Consider the following 23,683-nt stretch of genomic DNA (forward strand, 5'->3'; position numbering starts at 1 on the left):
ATTCCCTGTTCTTTTTGAAGTCTGTGAACAGTCTGTAAAGGTCTCGGAAGTGAGAAGGCCAGTTGCTGGAGTTTTGGGACAGGAATGCTGTCCCATTTTTGTCTGATATCAAATTCTGTAGGAATGCAGGACCGGATCCAAACCAGATGGTAGACTGTTCAGAAATCCAATGGAACCAGCGCCAGTCACACCATAGGGTATAATAAACAAATTCCTTTATTCGGTTTTCAAATCCATAAAACACCATGCGTTACAGAGGCAAGCTCCTTTGTCAAGTGTACAAGATGGATGATTCTATCACAACCCCTGAAGGTGACAGTCATTTGTGTTAGTTTCTGGCTACACAACTGTCCTGGGTCTTATTTGCTTTGCTTTTCATTTTATAATACACCAAATGTTTTCTTTGGGTAAAAGATCTGAACTGGAAGTTGGCCAGTTCAGAACTTGGATCCTTCTTCTGCAAAGATATGCCATTGTGATGATTACAGTATGTGATCGTTGTCTTGCCCAAATATGCAAGGTCTTCCCTGAAATAGACATTGTCTGGATGGGAGCATATATTGTGAAACCTCTATATACAATACTGCTCAGGGTTGATGGTGTCTTTCAGGATGTGTAAGCTGCCTATGTTATAGGTACTAATGCAGCCCAATACCATAGGAGATGCAACAGACAAACAAACCTGGATTATTATTCTTCCCCTGAAACCATAGGGTACATCCATGGTTTCCATAAAAAATTCCAAGTTTTGTTTTATCGGACCACAGTTTTCCATTATGCCATAGTCCATTTTAAATTAGCTTAAGCTCATATAAGATTGATATATGGCTTCTTTTTTGCATAATGTAGCTTTAACTTCTATTTGTCGATTGTACATAAAAACCTGGACTGCTGAATTTGTCTTGAATGAGAAACCTGGACTGCTACGGCCTGGAAAAATAGCAATGAAACCAAGATCTATTTGGTAGATGACGATGGTCTGGTTTAATTATGGAGACCTTTTGGTGAGTTCTTAAATGCTGCCTTTGCTATGGAGTGACACACTGCCGGTGTGATGATCCGGAGATCCATGGTATATAAGAGTTGGTCACCCCTAGTAGTCATACAAAGGACACTAACAGCTCAGCGATATGTGCAGGACATCCAGCAGCCACATGTGTTACCTATCACAGCAGGGTTTCCAACTCATTCTTTCACTCTTTTAATATTATTAATATTTTCCAAATTTAATCTTTTACTATTGGAATCACTTCCATATAGATACTTATGTATAGTGATACAAGTGTTTGTGCTTCTTCTCCATATGCATACCTGTAATCATAACAGTTCTGATGTTTGCTGCACGCAGTTCTTCTATTACCCCTGAAGTTTCTGGTTTAAGGCGGTTTTCTAATATCAGCAAACCAAGGAACTCCATATCCCTTTCAACTTCTTCCCTTCAGACAAACAAATAAACATACTGCGTTAATGAATTAGAACATGTTTGGACATTTTGAGCTCTGTCAAAATTTAGACACAGATTTGATATTTTATAATTTACCCCCATGTACATTATTGAAGCAGATTGCCAGCTGGAAAGTCTTTAACTAGCTCCACTGAACTAACGTTGGGGCTACATGACAATTTTGGCACCCTTGACATGACCAGAGATTGCCGTATTGCCCTGCAACATAGTAAGCAACTTAAGTGACTGGGGTTACATTATTTGTGAAATTGCAGGTCAGCGTGGCATTTTTGATCATGAGATGGGTGTCATGGCCAAATTATCAGTGTAGCCCCAGTCTTATGTAGCAAATTGGCATACTGATCACCATGCCAGTCTATGGCATCCATTTAGGTTTTAGGTGTGGATATCTGCTATTTATTTATTGTTTTATAGATAATAGAGATGAGTGAACAGTAAAATGTTCGAGGTTCGATATTCGTTTTGAGTAGCCCCTCAATATTCAACTACTCGAATCGAATATTGAACCCTATTATAGTCTATGGGGGGAAAATGCTCGTTTCAGGGGTAGGCAACATTCGTTCAAATTACACTTACCAAGTCCACGAGTCAGGCTCGGGCTGGATCCTCCAAGAAGTCTTCTCCGTGCAGCGTCCGTCCCCGTGGCATCTTCCGGCTCTGAATTCACTCTGCCAGGCATCGGGCCTGGGCAGAGCCGACTGCGCATGCCCACACTACAAGCGGACAAGCGCAGTCGGCTCTGCCCAGGCCCGATGCCTGGCAGAGTGAATTCAGAGCCGGAAGACGCTGCGGGGAAGCTGCACAGAGAAGACTTCTAAAGGTAGGAGAAGAACCAGCGTTGATTGGCCGACTGTATAGCATTCGGCCAATCAATGCTGGTTCTGCATCGAACTTTTCCATTCGAACAGCGAGTGGTACTCGATCGAGTACGAGTATTTCGAATACCGTAGTATTCGATCGAATACCTACTCGATCGAATACTATTCGCTCATCTCTAATAGATAACAGTCTACCACTTATTTATAAAACTTCACAATTCACTTTGAGCAGATATCCTATCCCGCAACAAACTATTTGCTCCTCATATTTCTTTTTTCAAGTATTTTGTTTATAGATCATCATTTTCAACAGCTCTGTACCTTTCAATACTTTGTAAGTCCTCATAGTTGTCAATCTTCAGATTCTTGCAGGCCACAGCAATGACTCGTAAGCCTTGAAATGTGTAGTGCTCCAGTTCTTTTGAAAATTCACAAGGAACTTTAACAGAACATAATAAATATGTCTTACATCAATAGGTTTCAGTTGGTCAATTATTTTTATATATCATTATTTATTATACAGGTTTGATTCTGCAATCACTTTTTCATAATATCAATTTTCCTCTAGATTACACAGATCTTATAAAATAAATCACTATATTGTCTATGTGTCCAAGTGCATCATGTACAATAACTATGGTTGAGCCGATCTTGAAATTTCAGGATCGTTTTTAAAATCCGATTTCCGATCATTTTCCATTTGAACCCGATCCCGATCCCAATGCAAGTCAATGGGATTTTTTTTTTAATTATCGAAGATCGAATTTTAAAAAGGATCCTATTCACTATACAGCATGTAGTTCAAAAAGTGTTTCAATTTTTGGACTCCACGCTGTGTAGTGATAAAAAAAAATCCCCTGGCTACTTAGCCCCCCTGGTGTCCATTTACCTGCACAGATCCGCTGCCGCTCCCCATTCTTCTCAGTCCTCAGCCGACACACAGGGGGTTAAGCGGCCGGACGCCGGCAAAGTCTGCATGCCGGCCGCTTCCATTCATTCCTATGGGTGCGTGCTCACTCATCTGATACTATAGCTTTTCCCACAATAATTGGCCAGTAGCCAAGCATTGTGGGAAATAACCTCCGACCTCGATCCCGCCAGAAAAGATCGGAGATGGAGTCCAAAAGTTGTTTCACTCCTGCTTGAAATTTACTCGATCAACGATCAGAATCCGAACATTTCTGACTCCGATTACTCAACCCTAACAGTAACCTAAATCTATTTAAAACATTTTTATCACAATCTGCGTTTCTCACCTGTCTATAGTGCATGTCTGATCACTGGAGGCTCCACTATTTACATTAGATGATGAAAGATGCCGCAGTGCGCCTGCTGGATCACTACTTCAAGTGCCTGACCACTGCTACATCTCCTCACTCTGGTCATGCAATGTGGAGGAATTGAAGGGTTGATACTAGGGTTGAGCGATCGGGATCGGAAATGTTCGGATTCCGATCGGCGATCGAGTAAATTTCATGCAGGAGTGAAACAACTTTTGGACTCCATGCTGTATAGTGAATAGGATTGTTTTTAAAATCCGATCTTTGATTATTTAAAAAAAAATCCCATTGACTTGCATTGGGATTGGAATTGGGATCGAGTTCGAATGGAAAATGATTGGAAATCGGATTTTAAAAACAATCCTGAAATTTCAAGATTGGCTCAACCCTAGTTGATACGCTTTCTAGTGATCAGTTGGGGTCCCAGGATTGAGGTCCACACCATTTAGATATTAATTACCTAACCCCATTATGTATTGTAGGAGGATAATAATAAAATAATGTCTTATGGCTGGATATTATTTTGCATTACTTCCTCCAATGCAGGGGCAGATACCACACCTCACTCGCAACATTGTGCGAATGTGGGTGGAGCGTGTGTTAGGGAGGCCCGCAGCAGTGGTGTCTCCATGGCAGTCATCATAGCTTGCTAAATGGCGCAGCTTTCCATCCTGGCGCAAAAGTTGCCTGACTGAGCATGTGTAGGATTTGGATCCCGAACTGAGACTCGGTGGCTGATGACACGGTGGAGAGGCGTCTGCATAAGAAGAGAGAGGCGATGCTGGATCTTTGGAAGAGCATCTTCTTTGAGCAGAGGGGACACCCCCTGTTCTTTCTGAGCACAGGAAAAACACTCCCTTTGCTTTCTGAGCAGGGGTGTATGTCCCCTGTGCTTTCTGAAGACTCTTTTGCATAAAGAAGAAAACCAAAAACTCTCAGAAACAGTGGTGCGGAGCTGAAAAAGAAAGGTAGGAGAAGAATAGCCTTTCTAAAGGCTATTCTAATGTGGTGTTTGTGGAAAATGGGTTTCCAATGCCAGAATCCCTTTAAGGTGAAACTAGACATCAGAACAATGTGTTCGGAGTGCACTAGAAGACACCGAAGCACCAGGGACAGGTGAATATGTTAAGACTGTTTAGCCTGAGTTTGGACTGTCTAAAATTAGAGTATTAGTAAATCTGTTGCACTTTACAATGAAAATTGTATTTAGATATTCAGTTTTATAAACATGATACCTGATTCTGCGTTACAAAAACTGGCCACCATCTCAGGAGCTCCCTTCATGTACACAACCAACTCATCCCTTCCAGTAACCTCAGTGATGACAGCCATACGTTGCATGACAGAAGAAAAGGGATATTGGAATATAACTTTGATTTCTTCCAGATTATCCTGTTTAAAAAAGGGAAACTAATTATCCTGTTAAACATTTATAATGGTAACACACTTATGAATAAAAAATGTAAATAAAAAAAATTGGTTTTGTTGCCCATAGCAACCAATCACAGCAAGCTAAATTAATACTCAAGATGTCAAAAGTCCCTCATCTATACAATAAACATGTTTATCCAATGCATTGAATGAACTGCAAAAACAATCTTAAGAGAACCTTTCATGTCCTCATCAAAGTGTGGTTCTATATACCATATGTAAGCCAACAGTGATCTGAATTCAGCACACAGTCAGTTTTCCCAGTATATGCCCTGATGGTGGAGATATTGGTGCCATTAGTTTTGGCATCAATATATCCTACTGTCATCGATGTCATCGCTGGGTGGTAAGGAATGCCCCACCACCATGGGACATATCGGGAAAGCCAAGCACTGGGCTCCACACACTGTTGGCTTTGTAACGGTACATAAAACTGCACTTTTGTGGAGACATGAAAGGTCCTCTTTAATCTTCCCACATGACCCTTTAACTTTTGCTGGAGCACTATAAGAAATGAAAAATGTGCTTTGATTTAGTAGCTATGGCCAACATTTAGTAGACAGTGGACCACATTTATTAAGGCAGATGCACCTCAAAAGCTACCAAGAATTTGCCTCACCTGGGTGCATTTTGATGCATTGTTGTGGAGCTCAGTCTCTGCGCCCCTCACCATTTTTTTTAGATTGTGGGCAGATCAGCCAGATTTACCATAACCTATGACTGACATAGATCTGCGAACTACATACACCATAACCTATGACTTATATACATCTGCAAACTACATACAAAAGTGGCCTCTCAGTAACTCTGGCGAGCCAAGTGCCTGGTCAGGAGTCAATTAAGACTGGTGTGAGGATTACCAGTGTTAATAAATTCCCCCAATTCTTTCTTTGAACTGGTTGATCCAAAATTGGGCCTACTTTGGTGAATGTATCAAACAATGCATACATTGATGCAGCAATTACTCTTCATAAATATAAGACCAGGTGATGAAACTTTAATCGTGATTGTTGGATAAAGATCACAAACCTTCATTTCTGAGTTGAGCCCAGGTCTGACAATAATATTTTGGCAAGTTTGTCCATCGTCATCATCATCTGAGCTTGGCTCATCTAAAATCTGGAAACATAACATTCCATAAGATGGCACTGCTGTGTATTCATATACTGTATACAGAAAATATCTTATGATAGTTTATTAAAAAATAAAAACTATTTAATTAAAAAAAAACTTTACCCAGCCAGTGGCTTCAAACATTTTAAGATCCAAAGGATCACCTTCTAATTTGCCATCAAGCATGATGATAGAGTGACAGCATGTCATTGCAGCAAATAGAGGACTCATTGATAGCTCTTTTATGTTTTCTTGAGTAACCATTGTCTGAAAACTAATAAATAAATATATAAATACAAAAATTATGTAAGAAATGTTGTCACATAATAATATAGTCTGTAAAGTTAAGAAACAAAGCTCATAGGTTTCAATCTATTTATCTTTAACACTGATCAAGGGAAAGACTAAACAATCCCTATAGGTCACTCCTACGTTGATAACCTACACAGTATACAGTAGATTTGCTCCTGAAAACTGTCATGACCAGTTTAGTAAATGCTCGCCCTGGTGTTCTCATCATGAGGATTTATTTTTTTCAGTTTTAATGTAAAAGCTAAACAAAATAATTGGACAAGAATACAATACAATATAAATAGGCTGTACCTTGCACCTCCTGATGGTATCACACCCATTAAATCAAGGCCATCTTCTGTTAGCGTTCCAGTCTATAATTTCAATACATAAATTACCTATAAATATGTTTAATATGAAGTAGCAGTGCAGTGGAACAAAAATTTTGATATATATATATTTTTTAAAATACAGTTTAACAGTAATTAGCTTGTGCTAATCTAAAGAAATACTCATTATTTAATGTTTTTTGGATTGGGATTGGGATGAGAAACTACTTTCATAAGTACTAACAATAACAATGTGGGTTGAAAAAGAAACACCACTTCTAGTTTTGGTGGCACCACCAGTAGCTGCAGGATTGTTGGACTTCCTGAGAATGAAGATTAAGTTTTTGATTACTTTGCATCCATTATATTGTATCTGAGAATGATCTGATCTTGAGTCATGATTCTGTGTGTTTTTCCTCCTACATAACACATAATTTACCACAGGGCCTTTCTGGACTGTCAGCCATGTCTCCTTCATATTCTTCACTGGCACACATCCCTGCTAGTGATGTGCCCACTGAGAAATCATAGGAGGAAGGCATAAGCATTGTTGGTGAAGGTAGTAGAGGCACGGAATATGGTACTACAACTGGTAATCATTCAGGAAGGGGAGATAGGGAAAAATCTAGAAGTAGGAACTCTGAGAGTGTACAGGAATCCTATTGCAATAATGTGTCAGAAAAACGAGAAGGCAATGACATTGTCAATGAGAATAATTCTTTTGTGGATAGAACCTGGCAACCAGATCAAAGTTAGATGGTGATATCAGATGAACAGGGTGGTGGCAGTGGTGATAGTAATGTGGCAGTAGATGGTGGCAGAGGTGATATTAATAATTCCAACTATTCTAGCCAATATCTGAAAAGCCTTCCCAGGACAGACCTAAGGGAAAGTTGTAGGGTGATGGTGGTGGTAGACAGTTAATGAGCCAAGGTCAAGGGTACAGCAAACCAACAGATATGTTCAATATGCAGGAATCTAGCTAGTAACAGTTAAAGGGAATACACACTAAGAATCCTAACAGGCAACTTGTATATCCATCACTTCTTTTCTTAAGAAACTGAAGTCTTCAAATCTGAAACTATGTAAGAAACTTAGGTATTTTGCTGGTGAACTGTCTTTCAGGAACCAGTCAACCTCCTTATCAAATCTTCATACCTCCATCTAAGGAACACTGTAAAAATCAAACAATTTATTCCAAAAGAAGATCTTTCTGTGCTGGTCTGTGTCTGGACTACTGTAATGCCCTAGAAGTAGATCTTCAAGATAAAAGAATACATCACCTTCAGCTAATCCAACATGCTGCAGAGAGTTAAATAACCAAACAACTCCCATACTCCCATACCCCATACTCCTCATAACCCCAATCCTTTGCTCACTGCATTGGCTGCCTGTAAAGTAGAGAATAACTTTTAAAATTTGCTTGATGACCTTCAAATCCATTAACAGTTAAGGCCCTAACTACTTAAAAAACTTTTGAAGTCCCATAATTCCTGAAAACCTCTCAGATCAGCAGGTATAAATAAACTGTCCTTCCAGAGGATCCACCTTAAATTATTTAATCACTGGACTGTGCTTTGAGTCTATTGTGAGAAAAGCACATTACAAATGGTTACTTTTGTTGTTTTTCTAACTCTGTAGAACCCTGTTATCCAAATGAACAGAAGCTTTGTGGTAGGAAGCAACAATGGCAACATGATTATCTACAGTACAAACAAAGTTCATGTCTTAGATCACATCTCCCGTTTTCTACAGTGAGTTGCCAGTTATAACATATGATCTGTACGTTTTGATTTGTTTTGTTTTTCCAGTTATCCAAGATTTTTTCCAAACTAACCTGTTTATTTGTATGCACTGTAGATACATTGGGCAGCTGAGTTCTGGATCCATGATTATAATATTGCTGGAACATCCTAACATTGTCTCAAGTCTATAACCTGCTTTAGATTAGATCACATCAAGTATAACATGGAAATAAAATAAATTGACCTTGTCAAAACAGAAGAGGTTAAGTTGACCACACATGTTGATTCTGTCTGGACTGATACAATATATATGCTTCTTTCTCAATCTCCGTTTTGCATAAAGGACCCCAACCATTAAAGCAGCAGGTATAACTGGTGAGACAGCACAGACTATAAGAACGGCAGACTCAATAATAATTCTCCCAGCAGGAACCTATCAACATAAATACATTGAAAATGAAAGCAATGTTAATATTTGTTGAACACAGGACAGTTATGTTTTTTGTTATACCAAATAGTAACTATGTTTTTACTTTTCTGTTTTTTTACTACTGCAGGGAAGAATCTAATAAATAATATATCTCATAGATTGATTTGTTTAACCTAAATTTGTGGTATATTAAATAAAATAGTCCCCCACCCATTTATTATTTCCAAGTTTATTAGACTTTCCTTTTGCAAATAATACTCCTAGATACATTTCTGCATGAAAAACAGTGTATAATTCAGTGTTACTGATCAAACCTAACACCACTGCTGGATTTATTCTTATTCTAAAGCGAATCCAGAGTATAATAATTTCACATCTGGTTTGGGGATGACGAGCCCCCAAAGTTTTGAGTTTGGGTCAAACCCAAAACTTTTACAAGACCAAATCGAATCTGGTTCAAACCAAATCGGTTTGTTCATCTCTAATTTTCACTACAGGTTCTATGACTGTGAAGAAATACAGTCCCTTAAAGAGGACCTGTCAGCTTTCTTGATATATTTTAGTAAATAGGTGTATTTCCCATTATATAACAATCCTAAAGTAATTTTTCCCATAGCCCTGACGCATTCTATTCCTCATAATTTTTCCAAGACATGCGGGAATAAACCAATACTTTATCCTGCCCTGAGTGTGTTTGCTTTAGAGAAGTGGAGCAGTTATGTTGATAATAATCCAAAAATAAAAGAAGGCCTTACCTTTCTTTGCACATATATGGTAACTGCATAGATAAGGCCAATGAAGCCTAGACACATCAAAAATATATAAAACCACCGTACATCTCTGTGCCACTTGAAGTTTAAAGGTTTAGGATACAATATGGACCTAACCATGTCACCTTTAGTGGTGTTGAAACCTATGATGAAAACAGACATTACCATATTAGCAGGACATGTCCTTTAAAGGTTTTTATGTATAGCAATCTGAGCAATGATAGACTCACCAGTCCTTAAGACTACAGCTCTGGCTGGACCTTGTGCACTGGACTCTGTCCTTATCACTTCAGTACCACAGAATAAGACATGGCGCTTATAATCCTCTCCACTGTACTTCTTCCATGGCATTGTGTCATCTCCATGTGGTAAATGTGTTTTTGTCACGGGGATTGACTCTCCTGAAAATGTGATTGAAGTAGATCAACATTCCTATCAAAAAGTCATTTCATTTTGCCTGTTTCTTTAAGGAAATCTGTCAGGTTGAACAGTCCAATTTGCAGGCAGCATGTTATAGAGCAGGAGGAGCTAAGCATCTTGATATACATTGTAAGACTGAAGTTCCTTGGCCCACCAAATAAATGATTCTGGAGACCCACCCCCATCCTACTTCCAGGAAACAGACTCTTTCAAATTTACTGGATCATTATTGTATTAGAGCTTGGACCCAGCGAAGAATCTTTTGGTACTCTATAGAATTAGATTGACAGTGTTGATATAGTTTTGCAGGAAAACATTTAGTGTAATGTGTAATTTATTCACTTAAATTCCTCACTCTATATACATAAGTTTCCCCCCTCAGGGTGCATTCACACTTCGGATTTGCTGACTGATTATGAACATTAAAACCCGTTCAGAATCAGTACGTATAAAGCAGATCCCATTCATTTCAATGAGAGCCGGCATACGAGCACTCCCCATTGAAATGAACGGTCTGCTTTTTTTCTCTATGGGCCCCTTCACACGGCGTAAGCGCTCAGCTCATTCCGAGCCGTACACGCGAGCGCTTCTAACTTCCCATTCACTTCAATGGGAGCGCTCGTAGAGAAAAAAGCAGCCCATTCATTTCAATGGGGAGCGCTCGTATGCCGGCTCCCATTGAAATTAATGGGATCTGCTGTATACACACCGATTCTGAACTTGTTTTAACTTTTAGAATCAGTCAGCGTATCCAAAGTGTGAATGCACCCTCAGAAGCATTTTATATTAGTCACTCCATGGAGCCTCTATTCAGGCTTCTTCTGGCCTATGGGTGAACAGATAACTATCCCGGTGTGCCCGAGCCAGGTGGGCCCTCAGTTCACCTTGACATGGTACAACATACTCAATCTACTTCATACTAATACTCATTACACAACATTTCAACCAGGCCATGCATCAATATAATTAAGAAACTGCCCAATGTATGTTTTTATATACTGTAGACACACTGGGCAGTAGAGATGACTTCTAAGTGCAGAGTTAGGTCAACCAGTATTATTCTTCACTGGGTTCCATCTTCTATATCAGCATGGCCTATGTACACTGTAGTACACTGGACTGGTTACTCTCCAACCACCCACAATAATAGCAAAGTGAATTCTTAAAGCTTTCAGGATATCTTTACTGGGAAGTGATTTGCATTTTTTACATGCTGGTTTTCTCGCAACCTAAATGAATCACATATGAGTCATATACTAAGACATGGGTTACATTTCTTATGACTAAAGCTCACCTGTTAACATGCCTTCATTCACAACGCATGTTCCATTGATTAAGATGGCATCACAAGACATATAAAAGCCTTTTCCAGATAAAACAATAACGTCTCCTGGAACTAAGTGACGAGACTCAACCTGACTGTTATCTGCAAAGAAATTAGCACAAAGCATCTGTAAGAAGAAGCTTTTTTGTTACATATTGGATAAACAAGTTTAGCAAAGCTCTCTGTAAAAACACTGATCTTTGATCAGAACAATGCATAATTCTACAGTATTCAATGTCCAGAGTCACAATAAGGTGAAGGGGCAAATTCATCAAGGTCTGCACATCACAATTTGAGCATGAAAAAATTGAAGAACAGGTTATTGTGACTTTTTGGGTTTTGCAAAAAAAAATTTCAACATTTTCGATTTTTAGGCTAAGGCCCCACGTAGCAGGCCACAGCAAAAAAGCGCTGCAAGAAAAAACGCGGCAGAAATGCTTTACCTGCGTTATCCTCTGCAGACTTTCTGCTTCGATTATACCAATAGGGAAACCGGCCATGTTTCCGTAGCTATAATTAAAATGCTGTGATTTCCAAAAATGCAACAGTTTGGGAAATTGCAGCATTTCCGCGGTGTGTGTTTTTCTGCAAGGTGTGGATGGGATTCACGTATTTCCATCACATGGGGCCCAGCCTTACATTGCACACTCCATTTTGAACAAATGGCTGGTTAACCCTTAAGTACTATCATGGTGTCTATCATAATGATATGTGTATGCTAGTGGTGTATGATAGACACCATGATAGCACTTAAGGGTTAAGCAGGCTTGGGTAGCCTCGAAAGCCTCTGTATGATAGATTTGAGTGTTGCAATCTCACTTCAGTAGCAGGTGGTTTCATGTTAAACTTAAAGATTTTCCAAATTCATCAAACATAATGTAATTTTCAATACATTTGAAACAAAACCACTGTACATCTTCTAGAAATCAAAATTCTCATATGATAAAACTTTCTGCTGTATAGTATGTGACAGTCATCACTACATATAAAAACTATATACCATAATAAACATGATATCATGGTTTCCATGGTTGACTGTAGTCAATCCGATATCCCTGTTTCTTTAGCCACAAATTGTTGATGCAGTGATTATGCACTGCCAATATAAGCATAGAAAAACGTGCATGTAACACAGTTGCCCAATGAATAAAATCTCAGCTCTACTTGTTATGTTTGCATTTGTGAACACTCTTCTCAAGAAACTAACAATGCCGAAGTTTCTTTTCTTATGAACTCTTATTTCATAGCAATAGGTTTTATAATACTTTTTGTCAATAGGGTGTGTCTCTACACAGTCGGATACTATCTGTTTTGATTGGAAATTATCAGTATATAAAGGCACTTGTAGGACAAAGAAAAAGGCAGGATACTTTGTAATAAACGCAATTGCACAAGACATTTCCACATCACTGGTTTATCTTACATCGTAACTAGAGATGAGCGAACACTGTTCGGAATAGCCGTTCCGAACAGCACGCTCCCATAGAAATGAATGGACGTAGCCGGCACGTGGGCAGTTAAGCAACCGGCCGCTGGCAAAGTGTACGTGCCAGCTGCTTCCATTCATTTCTATGGGAGCGTGCTGTTTGGAACTGCTGATCCGAACAGTGTTCGCTCATCTCTAATTGTAACAGATTTCTTCCTTCTTTATGGTCAGTTCCTATGGCAGCATTTTGTTTTTTGGCATTTTGCTGCGTTGTTGGGAAAAGTGATGGTTTTTCAAACTTAAAGGAAGATTATCACTGCCCCAGCTACTTTAAACCGCACCCATAGTGCTGTAGCTGCTGTTAGCAGAATAAAAACCATAGATTTTTCTCTGCATCCCTGGAGCTCTGAAACTTAAGAAAGGTATGGTTTTTACTCTGCTAACAGAATCTACAGCACTATGGAAGCTATTTAAAGTAGCTGGGGGAAGTGATAGACTCCCTTTAGCATTCTTTATGTCTCTAAGGGCACATTGTATTATTGCAATAGGTAGTGACTGATAATTTTTACTCACCTATCCATACCATATATGTGGAGGGGGTGGAAAAAAGTGAGTCATAAATTGTGCGGGGGACATAAAAAGGGGGATCATATACTGTGTGTTTGGTAATAAAAAGGGGTCATATACTGTGTGTGGGTCATAAAAAGGGGGATTATATTGTGTGTAGGGCATAAAAGGATGGTCATATAGAGCCTGGGGGCCAAAAAAAAGGAGTCATGTACTATGGGAGGTTAAGAAACAAAAAGGGTCCTAAACTGTGTGTGGGACATAAAATGGGGATTGCATACTGTGTGCTGGGAGGTAAAAAAAAAAAAGGGGTCATAAACTGTGTCGGGGGCCATTAAAAGATAGATCATATCTTGTGTGGGGAGTAAAAAAAAAGGGAGTCAAACTACATGGAAGCCATTAAAAGGGGGGTCATATTTTATGGGTGATAAAAAAAATAACTGTGTGTGGGCCATAAAAAGGGGGATCATATACGGTTTGGGGGTAAAAATGGGGGTCATATACTGTGGGGGACCATAATAAAGGGATCATATACTGTGAGGGGGCCAAAAGAAAGGGGTGGTATAAGAAAGGGTCATATACTGTGGGTGGGGACCATAAAAGCATGGTTATATACTATGGGGGGCAAATAAAGGGGGTCATACACTGCATGGTGGGCAAGAAAAAGGAGGTCATATACCATGTGGGGGGAACAGAAAAAGGTCATATACAGTTTGGGGGACAGAAAAAGGAGGTCATATACAGTGTGGGGGACAGAAAAAGGGAGTTATATACCATGTGAGGGAGCCAGACAAAGGAGGTCATTTATTGTGTATAGGGGACCAGAAATTTTTTTCCTCAGCTAGGACCCAGGTCAGAAAACCATAGACTGTCTAAACATTTAATTTTCTTCCCAGATCAATATGGTTCCCTTATTTTCCTGTGTCTTCAAGCATGAAGTTACCCAATAAAGAAAGATGACTAAAAAAAATTTCAGAAATATGCATAATAAAATTAACCATTCAAACTACATAAGTCATCATCATGTGACCCTCTACATCTAAGAGTGTAGTGAAACAGATAAAACCCCCTTCTGGTTTATGTAGCATGTAATCTCTTCCTCTTACTATTTCTTCAAATGGCTTATTCTGCCAAAGTTCCGGGTGTGGTACAGCGTAATAGCTACAAGTAATAAACACATCCATTAAAGTCAGCTACATGGCCAGCTTAGATGTGTCTTGTAGAGTAATGTGTCTGTGTAATCCACCATCTCATATCAAGAGTTTTATGTCCTTTGAACCTCGTCTATCGCTTCAATACTACAGTACATAAACTACCTGTTATCTTGTAGTTCTCAGGGCACAGGCACTTTCGGCTTTCCACTCTTGTCCCTTTGCCAAAACATATTATTTTACCTGTGGAAACCCTTGCTTTTTCCCTATGGATTTAGTAAAGGAAGGAAAACCACAGAGAAAAACACTGTGTTTCTGCTGCGTTTTCTTCCTTAGCATGTTTTAGCTGTGTTCCACCAAGTGGGGCCTTAGCCTTAAGGACGAGAACCCATTTTTCAAAGCTGACATGTGTATGTGGCAATAACTTTCAGACTCTTTAACTTACCCAAGTGATTGTGAGAATATTTTTCATGAAATATTGTACTTCATGATACTGGTAAACATTTCAAAATGTGAAATGCTCTGCTTTTCATATCTAGTCATATCTAGTCATATCTATGCTTATTTATCATATCTCTGCTTTATATTAGCATAATTTTTTAATTGACCTTTAATTTATGTTGGACGTTACAAGTATAACAGCGATTTTCAAGATTTACAAAAAAATTTACCACACCCATTTGTTGGGAACCACTTCAGTTCTGAAGGGGATTTTAAAGGCCTATGTATTAAACACCCCCCAAAAATCAGATCATTTTCAAAACTGTAACTTTTAAAAACAGCATTTGGAAAGTTCGTTAACACTTTAAGCATTTCAAAGGAATTAAAATGATATGGGGGTGAAATTTAGACATTTTATTTATTTTCAATAATCTGTTCATTAAGCCTTAAAATTTACACAAAGGGTTTAAGGAGAAAGTGCAACTCACAATTTGTTATGCAATTTCTCCCGAGCATGTGGGTGAAAAGTGATGTTTGGGCACTCAGGAGCGCACGGAAGGGACAGGGCGACACTGGATGTTTGAAAAGCAGGTTTTACTGGTATAGTTTTCAGGTGCCATGTCTCATTTGCAGAGCCCCTAGACTACCAATACAATGGAAGCCATTCCAACGTGACCCCATTTTTAAAATTACACCTCTCAAGGAATTTTATATGGGTACATGGTAGGATTCTGAACAGAGCATTATTTTGATTTTGGAAGGCAGATTTTGCTGGAATACTTGAGAGCTATGTCAAATTTGCAGAGACCCTAAAGTACCGGTATAATAGAAATCCCCAAAAAATGAGCCCATTTTAAAAACTACACAGGAATTTCTCAAGGAGTAATATTATCAGTCTGAGCCCAAGAACGCTTCATAAAAATGTCTTTTCAGTGCCCTATATGTTCTGCCCACTTTGTGTCAACAGAGACACGCACCTAAAACTTTTCAGTGGGTTATCCCATGTACAAAAAAGTTGTATATGTGGGAGTAAACTGTTGTTTGGGAACACAGCAGGAAGGAGCGCTGCACTTTTTAACTTCTGGAGTATAGATTTAGAGACTGGTTTCTGAACGCCATGTTGTTTTTATAGCATCCCAGAGGTGCCAATAAATTGGAATTCCCCAAGAAGTGACCCCTTTTTGTAGGGGCTATTTTAGGGTCTCTGCAAATGTGACAACTACATAGCGCTCCTTCACATCTGCGCCCTTCTGTGTGCCCAAACAGCAGTTTATGCTCACATGTATGGCACTGTTGTACCAAGGCTAATGTAATTAACAAAGCCATAGGTGGGTATAAACTGCTGTTTGGGCACCTAGTCAGGCACATAATGGAAGGAGTGCTATTTGGTTTTTGGAGCTCGCAGGTGCTGGAGCAGGATGTTAACTGTTAGTTAGAGTTAACAACTGCTCCAGAAGCCACCCACTCACACATTGACTGGTCGACTGGCATCGGACCTAATAGTACATCCAGTTGCCTTAAGCATTGGCAGCTAGGCCATACTATTATGTCCAATGTGGCCTAGGGGTCAAACAGTAGTTCCACAGCAGTTGGTTTATATATTATAAATAATATTACCTACCATTAATTACTATTAATTCACCTTTGAATTTCGTAACTTGTACCCTTAAACCTCAAGGATCTTAATCTATCACAAAACTGTTCATTGGATTCTATTATAATGATAAGATGCAATATGTGGTATCTCAACTCAAATATTTATTACTTAATATTTAGCAAAAATCAATGTACATACCACCATTTCTTTTATAAACTGTCACTTTCATGTTATTATGAGCTTTGACCAAATTGTGAAGTTTTGCAGATTGCTAAAAAAAAAATTAAATATACAATATTCAAAATAAGTGGAAAGTTATAATGTCACATTATTTTCTATTTAAGTATCATTAGTAATAAAAAATGCAAACAAAAAACCTTACTATCTCATAAGCTGACATTGTAACATTTCAATCATGTGACTAGTTCAGAAATGAACATGGTTTAAGGCTATGGAACTGAACAACTTTGACATGGAAATTTAAGTTAAAAAGCTTAAGGCTTTGATCTTTATAACCTCCTTATATTTGCATATAGTGGCATTTCATTCCAGTCTGCCCTCCATTGTTTTCAATGGGACGCAGAGGTCAAAGCTTCCTGATCACACTTGCTGAATCCATAGCTGATTCAGCTGTAGAGTCCATGGTGCGAGCCACTCCGCTGACTAATCCCACTCATCTGAGTCTAATCAGTGAGTGAAAAACGCAGGAAATGGAAAAGGAGGGTGAGGCAGAAGTCTACCTTAAATTCTTCCTCCATTTCCATCATGTAAACATATCCAGACTCCTGCACCTTCAGTAATTTCAGATTTTTCTCATGCATGTACATATCCCTCACAGAAAGTCATACTGAATGTGAATTCTACGAAATTGGCTGCTGCTGTCTTTGCTAGCTCATCTTTATCAAAAAGTCAATAAACAATCTGTTTATTTTTAATAAATTTATTAATATCTATTTCCATCTTTAGAACAAGGTCCCAGGTTGCAGAAAGTTGTTTTTTTTGTTGCAGATTTTGCTGTTTCGTTTTTTTTTTTAGCCAAACCCAAGAGTGGCTACAAAAAGAATGGGAAATATATAGGAAACACTTATACTTTTAGCTTCTGCTCAATCCACCTCTGACTTTTGTTAAAAGAAATGCCGCAAAATCTGCAACAATAAAGCAGTTTTTCCACATCATGGGACATTAGTCTAAAACTGGAGGACCTGTCACCAAGTACAAAATGCTAAAAGACATATAGTACATAATGTGATTGCCAATGTGCTCCCTGAATGATTCAAAAGATATGTCCTCTGGAAGGTTATATGGAAACTAGATCATACTCTGAGTGGATGGAAACCTCTTATTTTCTCTGATCAAGCAAAAGGTTAACACCCAAAGGGCCATGTCTTTTTAAAGGGGTAGATGGATTTAGCAAAAAAAATTAAAAAATCTCCAAATTGTTCAGGGGAACTGTGTTGGGGTCAACTTACATTTTGTACTTGGTGACAGGTCCTCTTTAACTGTCCTACAGTCATATAGCAAAGTCCGGTTTCATTCCATCTCTTTACTACCACAACCTTTAGAGGAGTTCTACCCCCTTGCTCATAAATAACAGATGCAGCCTTAAACCGTGAAAATGGAAGAGGAGAGCAAAGACAGCTGAAACTACAGAGAGAGAGTTTGATATTAGATCTATATCAGAGGCAAAAGGACAACTTGATATGTAAAGGAGTTATACAGGCTTTACACCAACAACAAGGTAGGAAATTGTAAAAATGAACACTATTGAGAAAATTGCTACATTTAGCAAGCAATTGAATAAAATCAACAATACAAAGTTGTCCTTAGTCTTCAAATGGATGAATTAAAAGATTTTATTTTATTACTTTACCTTTCGAAGTTCAATCAGCGATAATGTTATGTTACAGATACACAGCACAAGAATGGCAAAGCCATAACCCAGATATCCTTCTACCAGCATAAGGATAATGGAAGCAAACTGGTAGATGTATACAAAATCTAACACCTGTGTACAGAAAGAATATTTGAAATTACTGTGGTTATACAGTGAACAATCGTCTAATCGTCTTAGTTGTGCTCACTACACAAACTTGCTTTTCACCTATAGATTTACTAATGTCCTAATCTTTATGTGAGGAAGGTAACTCTTTTTGGATTGGAGCTATTGTAGTGAGCAACTGAATGCTTAGGGTCTGGCTTCTCACAACTCACAGGTCAACTTACAGTATTATGAACCATACAAATCCCTGAACAACTACTGTAAAAAAATGTTTTGTTTCACGCCACCCACTGACCATTCATGTAATATATGGATCGTTCAGTTCTGCCAGAGAGAGAACAGTTGTTTATTGCTCCAAAAATTAAGTGCATTAAGCTACAGACCCAATATGCCTTCCATATACCTTAATAATGCATATTGACAGTGGTGGTCTTTTTGAGATAACCTTCTTCAGGAACACTAAATCTAGAAATAAATGATAGAAGCAAATAGGAGATTATCTTGCCCCCATTATTTCTCAGTCTGGAGCATATACACTTATATACACAGTTATACACTTTATTGTATAAGTCATGTAAAGACCAAAAGCGTTAACCTCCTGTATGGTGACCTAGCTAAATGGTGGTGCTGCCAATGCAGGTCAAGGGGCAGTTTTGAAAAGAGGTACCTTAAAAATGAAGAGTTTCCAAAGTGGTGCAACTTCAACTTCAATGGTGTTATGTCCACATACTAGCCTCCTAAAAATTTCAAGGGAAATAAAATTCATGTTACAGGCCCACACTTATCATGTGCTATTCTAGTACTAGTACTGCTACATCTGCACCTTCTTTAGGTCCGTTTCAATCCAGGGGTTCAAAATTATTTAGAAATATTACCTTATAGTTTGCTCCTCTTCTGTCAAGCCAGAAGCATAGTTGGAATGTATGCTATAGCAGGAATGTTCATCCTCCAAAGTGCTGGAATAAAAGAAGCCATAGGTAAGAACTATTGATATAGCTGTCCACATAAGGGCTCATTCACATCTACACTCGGGTCTCCGTTATGTAGGTTTCCGTTTCCTGCCCAAAACTGGACAGGAAACCTGCAGGCATTTTTCAAACCCATTCATTTGAATAGTTTGTTTGAAATGTGTCTGGCCGTGAGCGCCTGTGAGCGTTTTGTGGTCTCTGTGGCGAACCCGTTTTTTTTTTTTTAACAGGACACAAAGTTGGACATGCAGGGCTTTGTGTCCAGTTAAAAAAAAAAAGGTTTCGCCGCGGAGGGTACAAAACGCTTACCGGACTGTCGGCAGAAGATGGAAACCTGGAAACGCAAATCAGACGCTGGTGTGAACCCAGCGTAAGTAATGCATTACTAGATTTTAGTCCAGCATTTGAAACGTATCACGCCATATTCTTTCATATTTTGCATTTTTTTTTAGCTCAGGGTCTATAAAACTCAGATGTTAATTTGTCAAGATTAAAGGATGGATTTATTTTTAAGTTTTATACTTTAAGTTTATTATTAGGCTGTTGTTTTTTTTTTGGAATTCCATGAGAACCTTTCAGCTTCAAAAGTATTCATTATGGTAGTAATATTGTAGTCTATACTGTGTGTATACAGTGTATACCATGTGTTGGCCTTGAAACTCACCCTATGTTTTGGAACTTTTTTTCAATGAAATTCCATACATATCGAATTTTCTGAATTCTAATGAATTTAACCTAGAAAAAGAAATAGCTCATATTTGAAATATTGGACATGACTTTACTGAGCATCATTTAATGGGTATGTACAATTTACATCTTTACAGATGTGGTACAAACTTTACAAAAAATCATTTACTCACTTACTTTGAGATTAGGCTTTCTTATAGCTTTATTTAAAACTGAATTTTTGTCTGAGATGACAGAACATTCTGATCCACTCTGAAATGAGTTTGCAAATGCATCGAGGGTTAACCAACGAACCTTCTTCCTGGTGTATTTCTTTGTTCCATCCTATATACAGTACATTACAGTAAAATCACTAATAATATACAATATTAAACCTTAAAGAGCTTTTTAATATGTACATGATATCCATAGAATAGGACATTGATTTTATAGTAGGAATCCCCACAGAAGTCTAAGTTTAAGTCACAATCTTTGTAATACTGACTACAACTGCTATTGTAGGATGGCAGCGAGTGAGCAGTGCAGGGCAACCCTTGCCCATCTAAAAACGGGTTTATATGATTTTTAACAAGCTGGATAACCCTTTTAAAATAAATATACTTCATACGATGTTTTTTGTTGAAAAAGAATGATGTTAAGATAAGATACGATACGATAATCCTTTAATAGTCCCACCGTGGGGAAATTCAGTACTTACAGTTGCTCTTAATAAAACCACATTTGCTTTCTCCAAAGATGAAGGGACACAGTTTGCCCAGACACTCCATTCAGGTTTCCAATAAAAGAGAAGCAGAAGAATACCACCCGATATACAGTAGCCGATCACACACAAGATAATCCATGGAATACTTATCCTGTAACCAAAAAGTTCCTAAAAAAAGAAAGAGATCTGAATCTATAATAATTATATCTATATAATAATTATATCTATAGTAACAGGAGTCATTACTGTAAGGCCTCATTCACAGAGTAGTAATATGGATTGAACACCTTCTTAGTACATCAGGCTGAGTGTGTAGTGCCAAGGTCCGAGACTACCAACCAGAGTAAGAAAATACTCCCACTATGTTGGATTAACCCCTCAGATGCTGTGATCAATATCAGTCATAGCATCCGGAGTATCCAGGGGCAAGTTTTTCCCCCTTGCCCCCCCCCCCTCGGTCTGAGGGGATGCCATGACAGCCAGCCTCCTGACTGTTTTTTCCCCATATATCACACACAAGGAGCCTATATATGATGTGCTGCAATACAATGTAGAGATCCCAGGTTAAAGTTCTCTTGTGGAACAAGTGAAAAGTTAAAAGAACAAAAAAAGTTAAAAATAAAGAATAAAAAATAAACAATCAATAAAAGGTTTAAAAAAAACATGTTTACATTTAAAAAAATACATAACATAAACAAATGTCTGCACTATCCCAAAATTTAGTGAATGGCATAACAAATAATATATCACAATGTGCAGACTGACATTTTGGTCACCTTGATTCATCTAAAATATTGCAGTAAAAAGTGAATAAAAATTCATACATACCAAAAATTGGTAGCACTAAAAACAACTTGCCTTGCAAATAAAAAGCACTTACTTATTTCCATCAACAACAGTAAAAAAACAAAGGCTAATCAAACATTATATGTCCCCCAAAATGGTGTAAAAAGAAAACACAACTCATCACACAAAGAATAAGCCCTTACATACATACTCTGACAGACAATGCATGTACCATCTGTGTCATTTATATAACTGGAAACTTAATATTCAGGTGACAACTCTCTTTAGCTGGACAACCAGTTCAGTAGAAAACACTCACCGTCTCATTTTCTTGACCTTCATTAATGATAGCATGATGATCTTTACATTCTTTTGATTTCATATTTTCCAGTATTAAAGCCCAGATCGCTGCTGTTTTTCACAGAATGCAGGAAGAAGAGATCAGTTCACCTTGACAGCACCAAGCAGCACAGATTCTCGAAGATCAAATTCCTATTAAGAAGTAAATGATACACACGCCTCTTAAACTACTCCAGCTTCCTGCTTTTTGGAAATCAGCATGTCCTATTTTATATTGCATTGCAATCTGCTTGTTTCATTGTATGGCAAATAAAGTAAACTGCTTTCCGAATTCGCTAAAAGTAAACCACATCTGCATTCCTTAAATCTGGCATCAATGGGAGTGTACAGGATCAAGATAATCAAATATTCAAGATTGAAAGATCTAGGACACTAAGACTAATTTGTAGGTTAAAGACTCTTCAGCAACAAAAGAAACCTATTTAATAGTTGTTTCCGAGGTTATCCAATACCTGGAGGTAAACATTAGGTGCAACTAATGAATTAACACATGTAAGTATAATGTCATTCCTATTGTGACTGCGATATGGAAGTATTGGAAATATTTACCTTTATTATCATTTCACAGAGATAGAGAAGAGCATTTAAAGGGGCTCTATCAGCAAAATCATGCTGATAGAGCCCCACATATGCGTGCATAGCCTTTAAAAAGGCTATTCAGGCACTGTAAAAGTTAAATTAAACTACCCGCCCATTTTAAAATAATAACTTAAAAAAGAATGATTGGTGAGTGCCCACCCGTTTCTACTTTTTTACAATTTTATTACGAATCACAAGAGTGACATCAGTGCGTTCTCTTTCAAAGCTATTGATCAAGTGAGGAAATCTGCTCGAGGAGGTGATCGGGAACACCAGTTAAGACTATTGGAAGCCAAGTGGATATTTAGATTAAATACTCGATCTCCATTTGGCTTAAATAAGAGGAACGATTTGTTGTATATTTATTGATGTAACTGGGTGTCCTCTGTCAGAATACATCACGCTCGAGTTTCATTTCCTCATTTGACTTTGAGAACCAGTGTTGGAGTCAATTTATCAAGTACAGGTTATGTAATAAATATAACTTCCTGTATATTGCATCATCACATCTATTTCTGATGCTATGACACCATCAAATATGCTTTCATTATATGTAACAAGGTGTACATCCTTACTTTATGGATATCATCTGGGTATACTATGCTTATACATGTACATCTTTTTGGGGGCTTAACATACTCACCTGTTTATATAATGATGTTACCATTCTAATTTTTGTTTATGTCATTGAATAGTTACCTTGCGAATTCATACCTATTTTCGGGCCCACAATCTCTTATAGATTTTCCAGATGGATTTGGTCTGTGATCCGCTTTGTAAGCAGTGTCTGACGTGTGCGCACTATAAATTATTGACAACACGAGCACCATATTTATTACGGGCAGGATGATTTCTGCAATCCACTAAGATGCGCAATCCCATTATCATATATAGGTTGTATGGGCACCATGTTTGATATGGGCACGCGGGTTATGAGAGCAGGGGAGGTGCGCATGCCCCTCACATTTTATGATGGTGTGGGCACCATGTCTAGTATGGGTGT

The 23,683-nt window shown here is 38.2% G+C and overlaps 1 protein-coding gene across 1 annotated transcript in view; it reads right to left on the reverse strand.

Annotated features, from left to right (window-relative positions):
* LOC142197903 (putative cation-transporting ATPase 13A4) overlaps positions 1–22,208 on the reverse strand; it is a 49,208-nt gene extending 27,000 nt beyond the window's left edge. The window contains exons 1-18 of the mRNA XM_075268582.1: positions 22,061–22,208; positions 20,950–21,123; positions 20,430–20,576; positions 20,230–20,300; positions 19,473–19,553; positions 19,265–19,334; positions 18,469–18,603; positions 16,797–16,869; positions 11,387–11,518; positions 9,903–10,073; positions 9,658–9,815; positions 8,717–8,905; positions 6,711–6,772; positions 6,231–6,381; positions 6,024–6,113; positions 4,799–4,955; positions 2,605–2,722; positions 1,312–1,436 (exon numbers count right to left, since the gene is read on the reverse strand). Coding sequence (XP_075124683.1) covers positions 1,312–1,436; positions 2,605–2,722; positions 4,799–4,955; positions 6,024–6,113; positions 6,231–6,381; positions 6,711–6,772; positions 8,717–8,905; positions 9,658–9,815; positions 9,903–10,073; positions 11,387–11,518; positions 16,797–16,869; positions 18,469–18,603; positions 19,265–19,334; positions 19,473–19,553; positions 20,230–20,300; positions 20,430–20,576; positions 20,950–21,123; positions 22,061–22,123 — 2,167 coding nt within the window. The 5' untranslated portion in view covers positions 22,124–22,208. The remainder of the gene's footprint in view (positions 1–1,311; positions 1,437–2,604; positions 2,723–4,798; positions 4,956–6,023; positions 6,114–6,230; positions 6,382–6,710; positions 6,773–8,716; positions 8,906–9,657; positions 9,816–9,902; positions 10,074–11,386; positions 11,519–16,796; positions 16,870–18,468; positions 18,604–19,264; positions 19,335–19,472; positions 19,554–20,229; positions 20,301–20,429; positions 20,577–20,949; positions 21,124–22,060) is intronic.
* Between the last annotated feature and the right edge of the window lie 1,475 nt (positions 22,209–23,683).

This window comes from Leptodactylus fuscus, chromosome 3 (assembly GCF_031893055.1).
Source record: "Leptodactylus fuscus isolate aLepFus1 chromosome 3, aLepFus1.hap2, whole genome shotgun sequence".
In the NCBI taxonomy this organism is placed as follows: Eukaryota; Metazoa; Chordata; class Amphibia; order Anura; family Leptodactylidae; genus Leptodactylus; species Leptodactylus fuscus.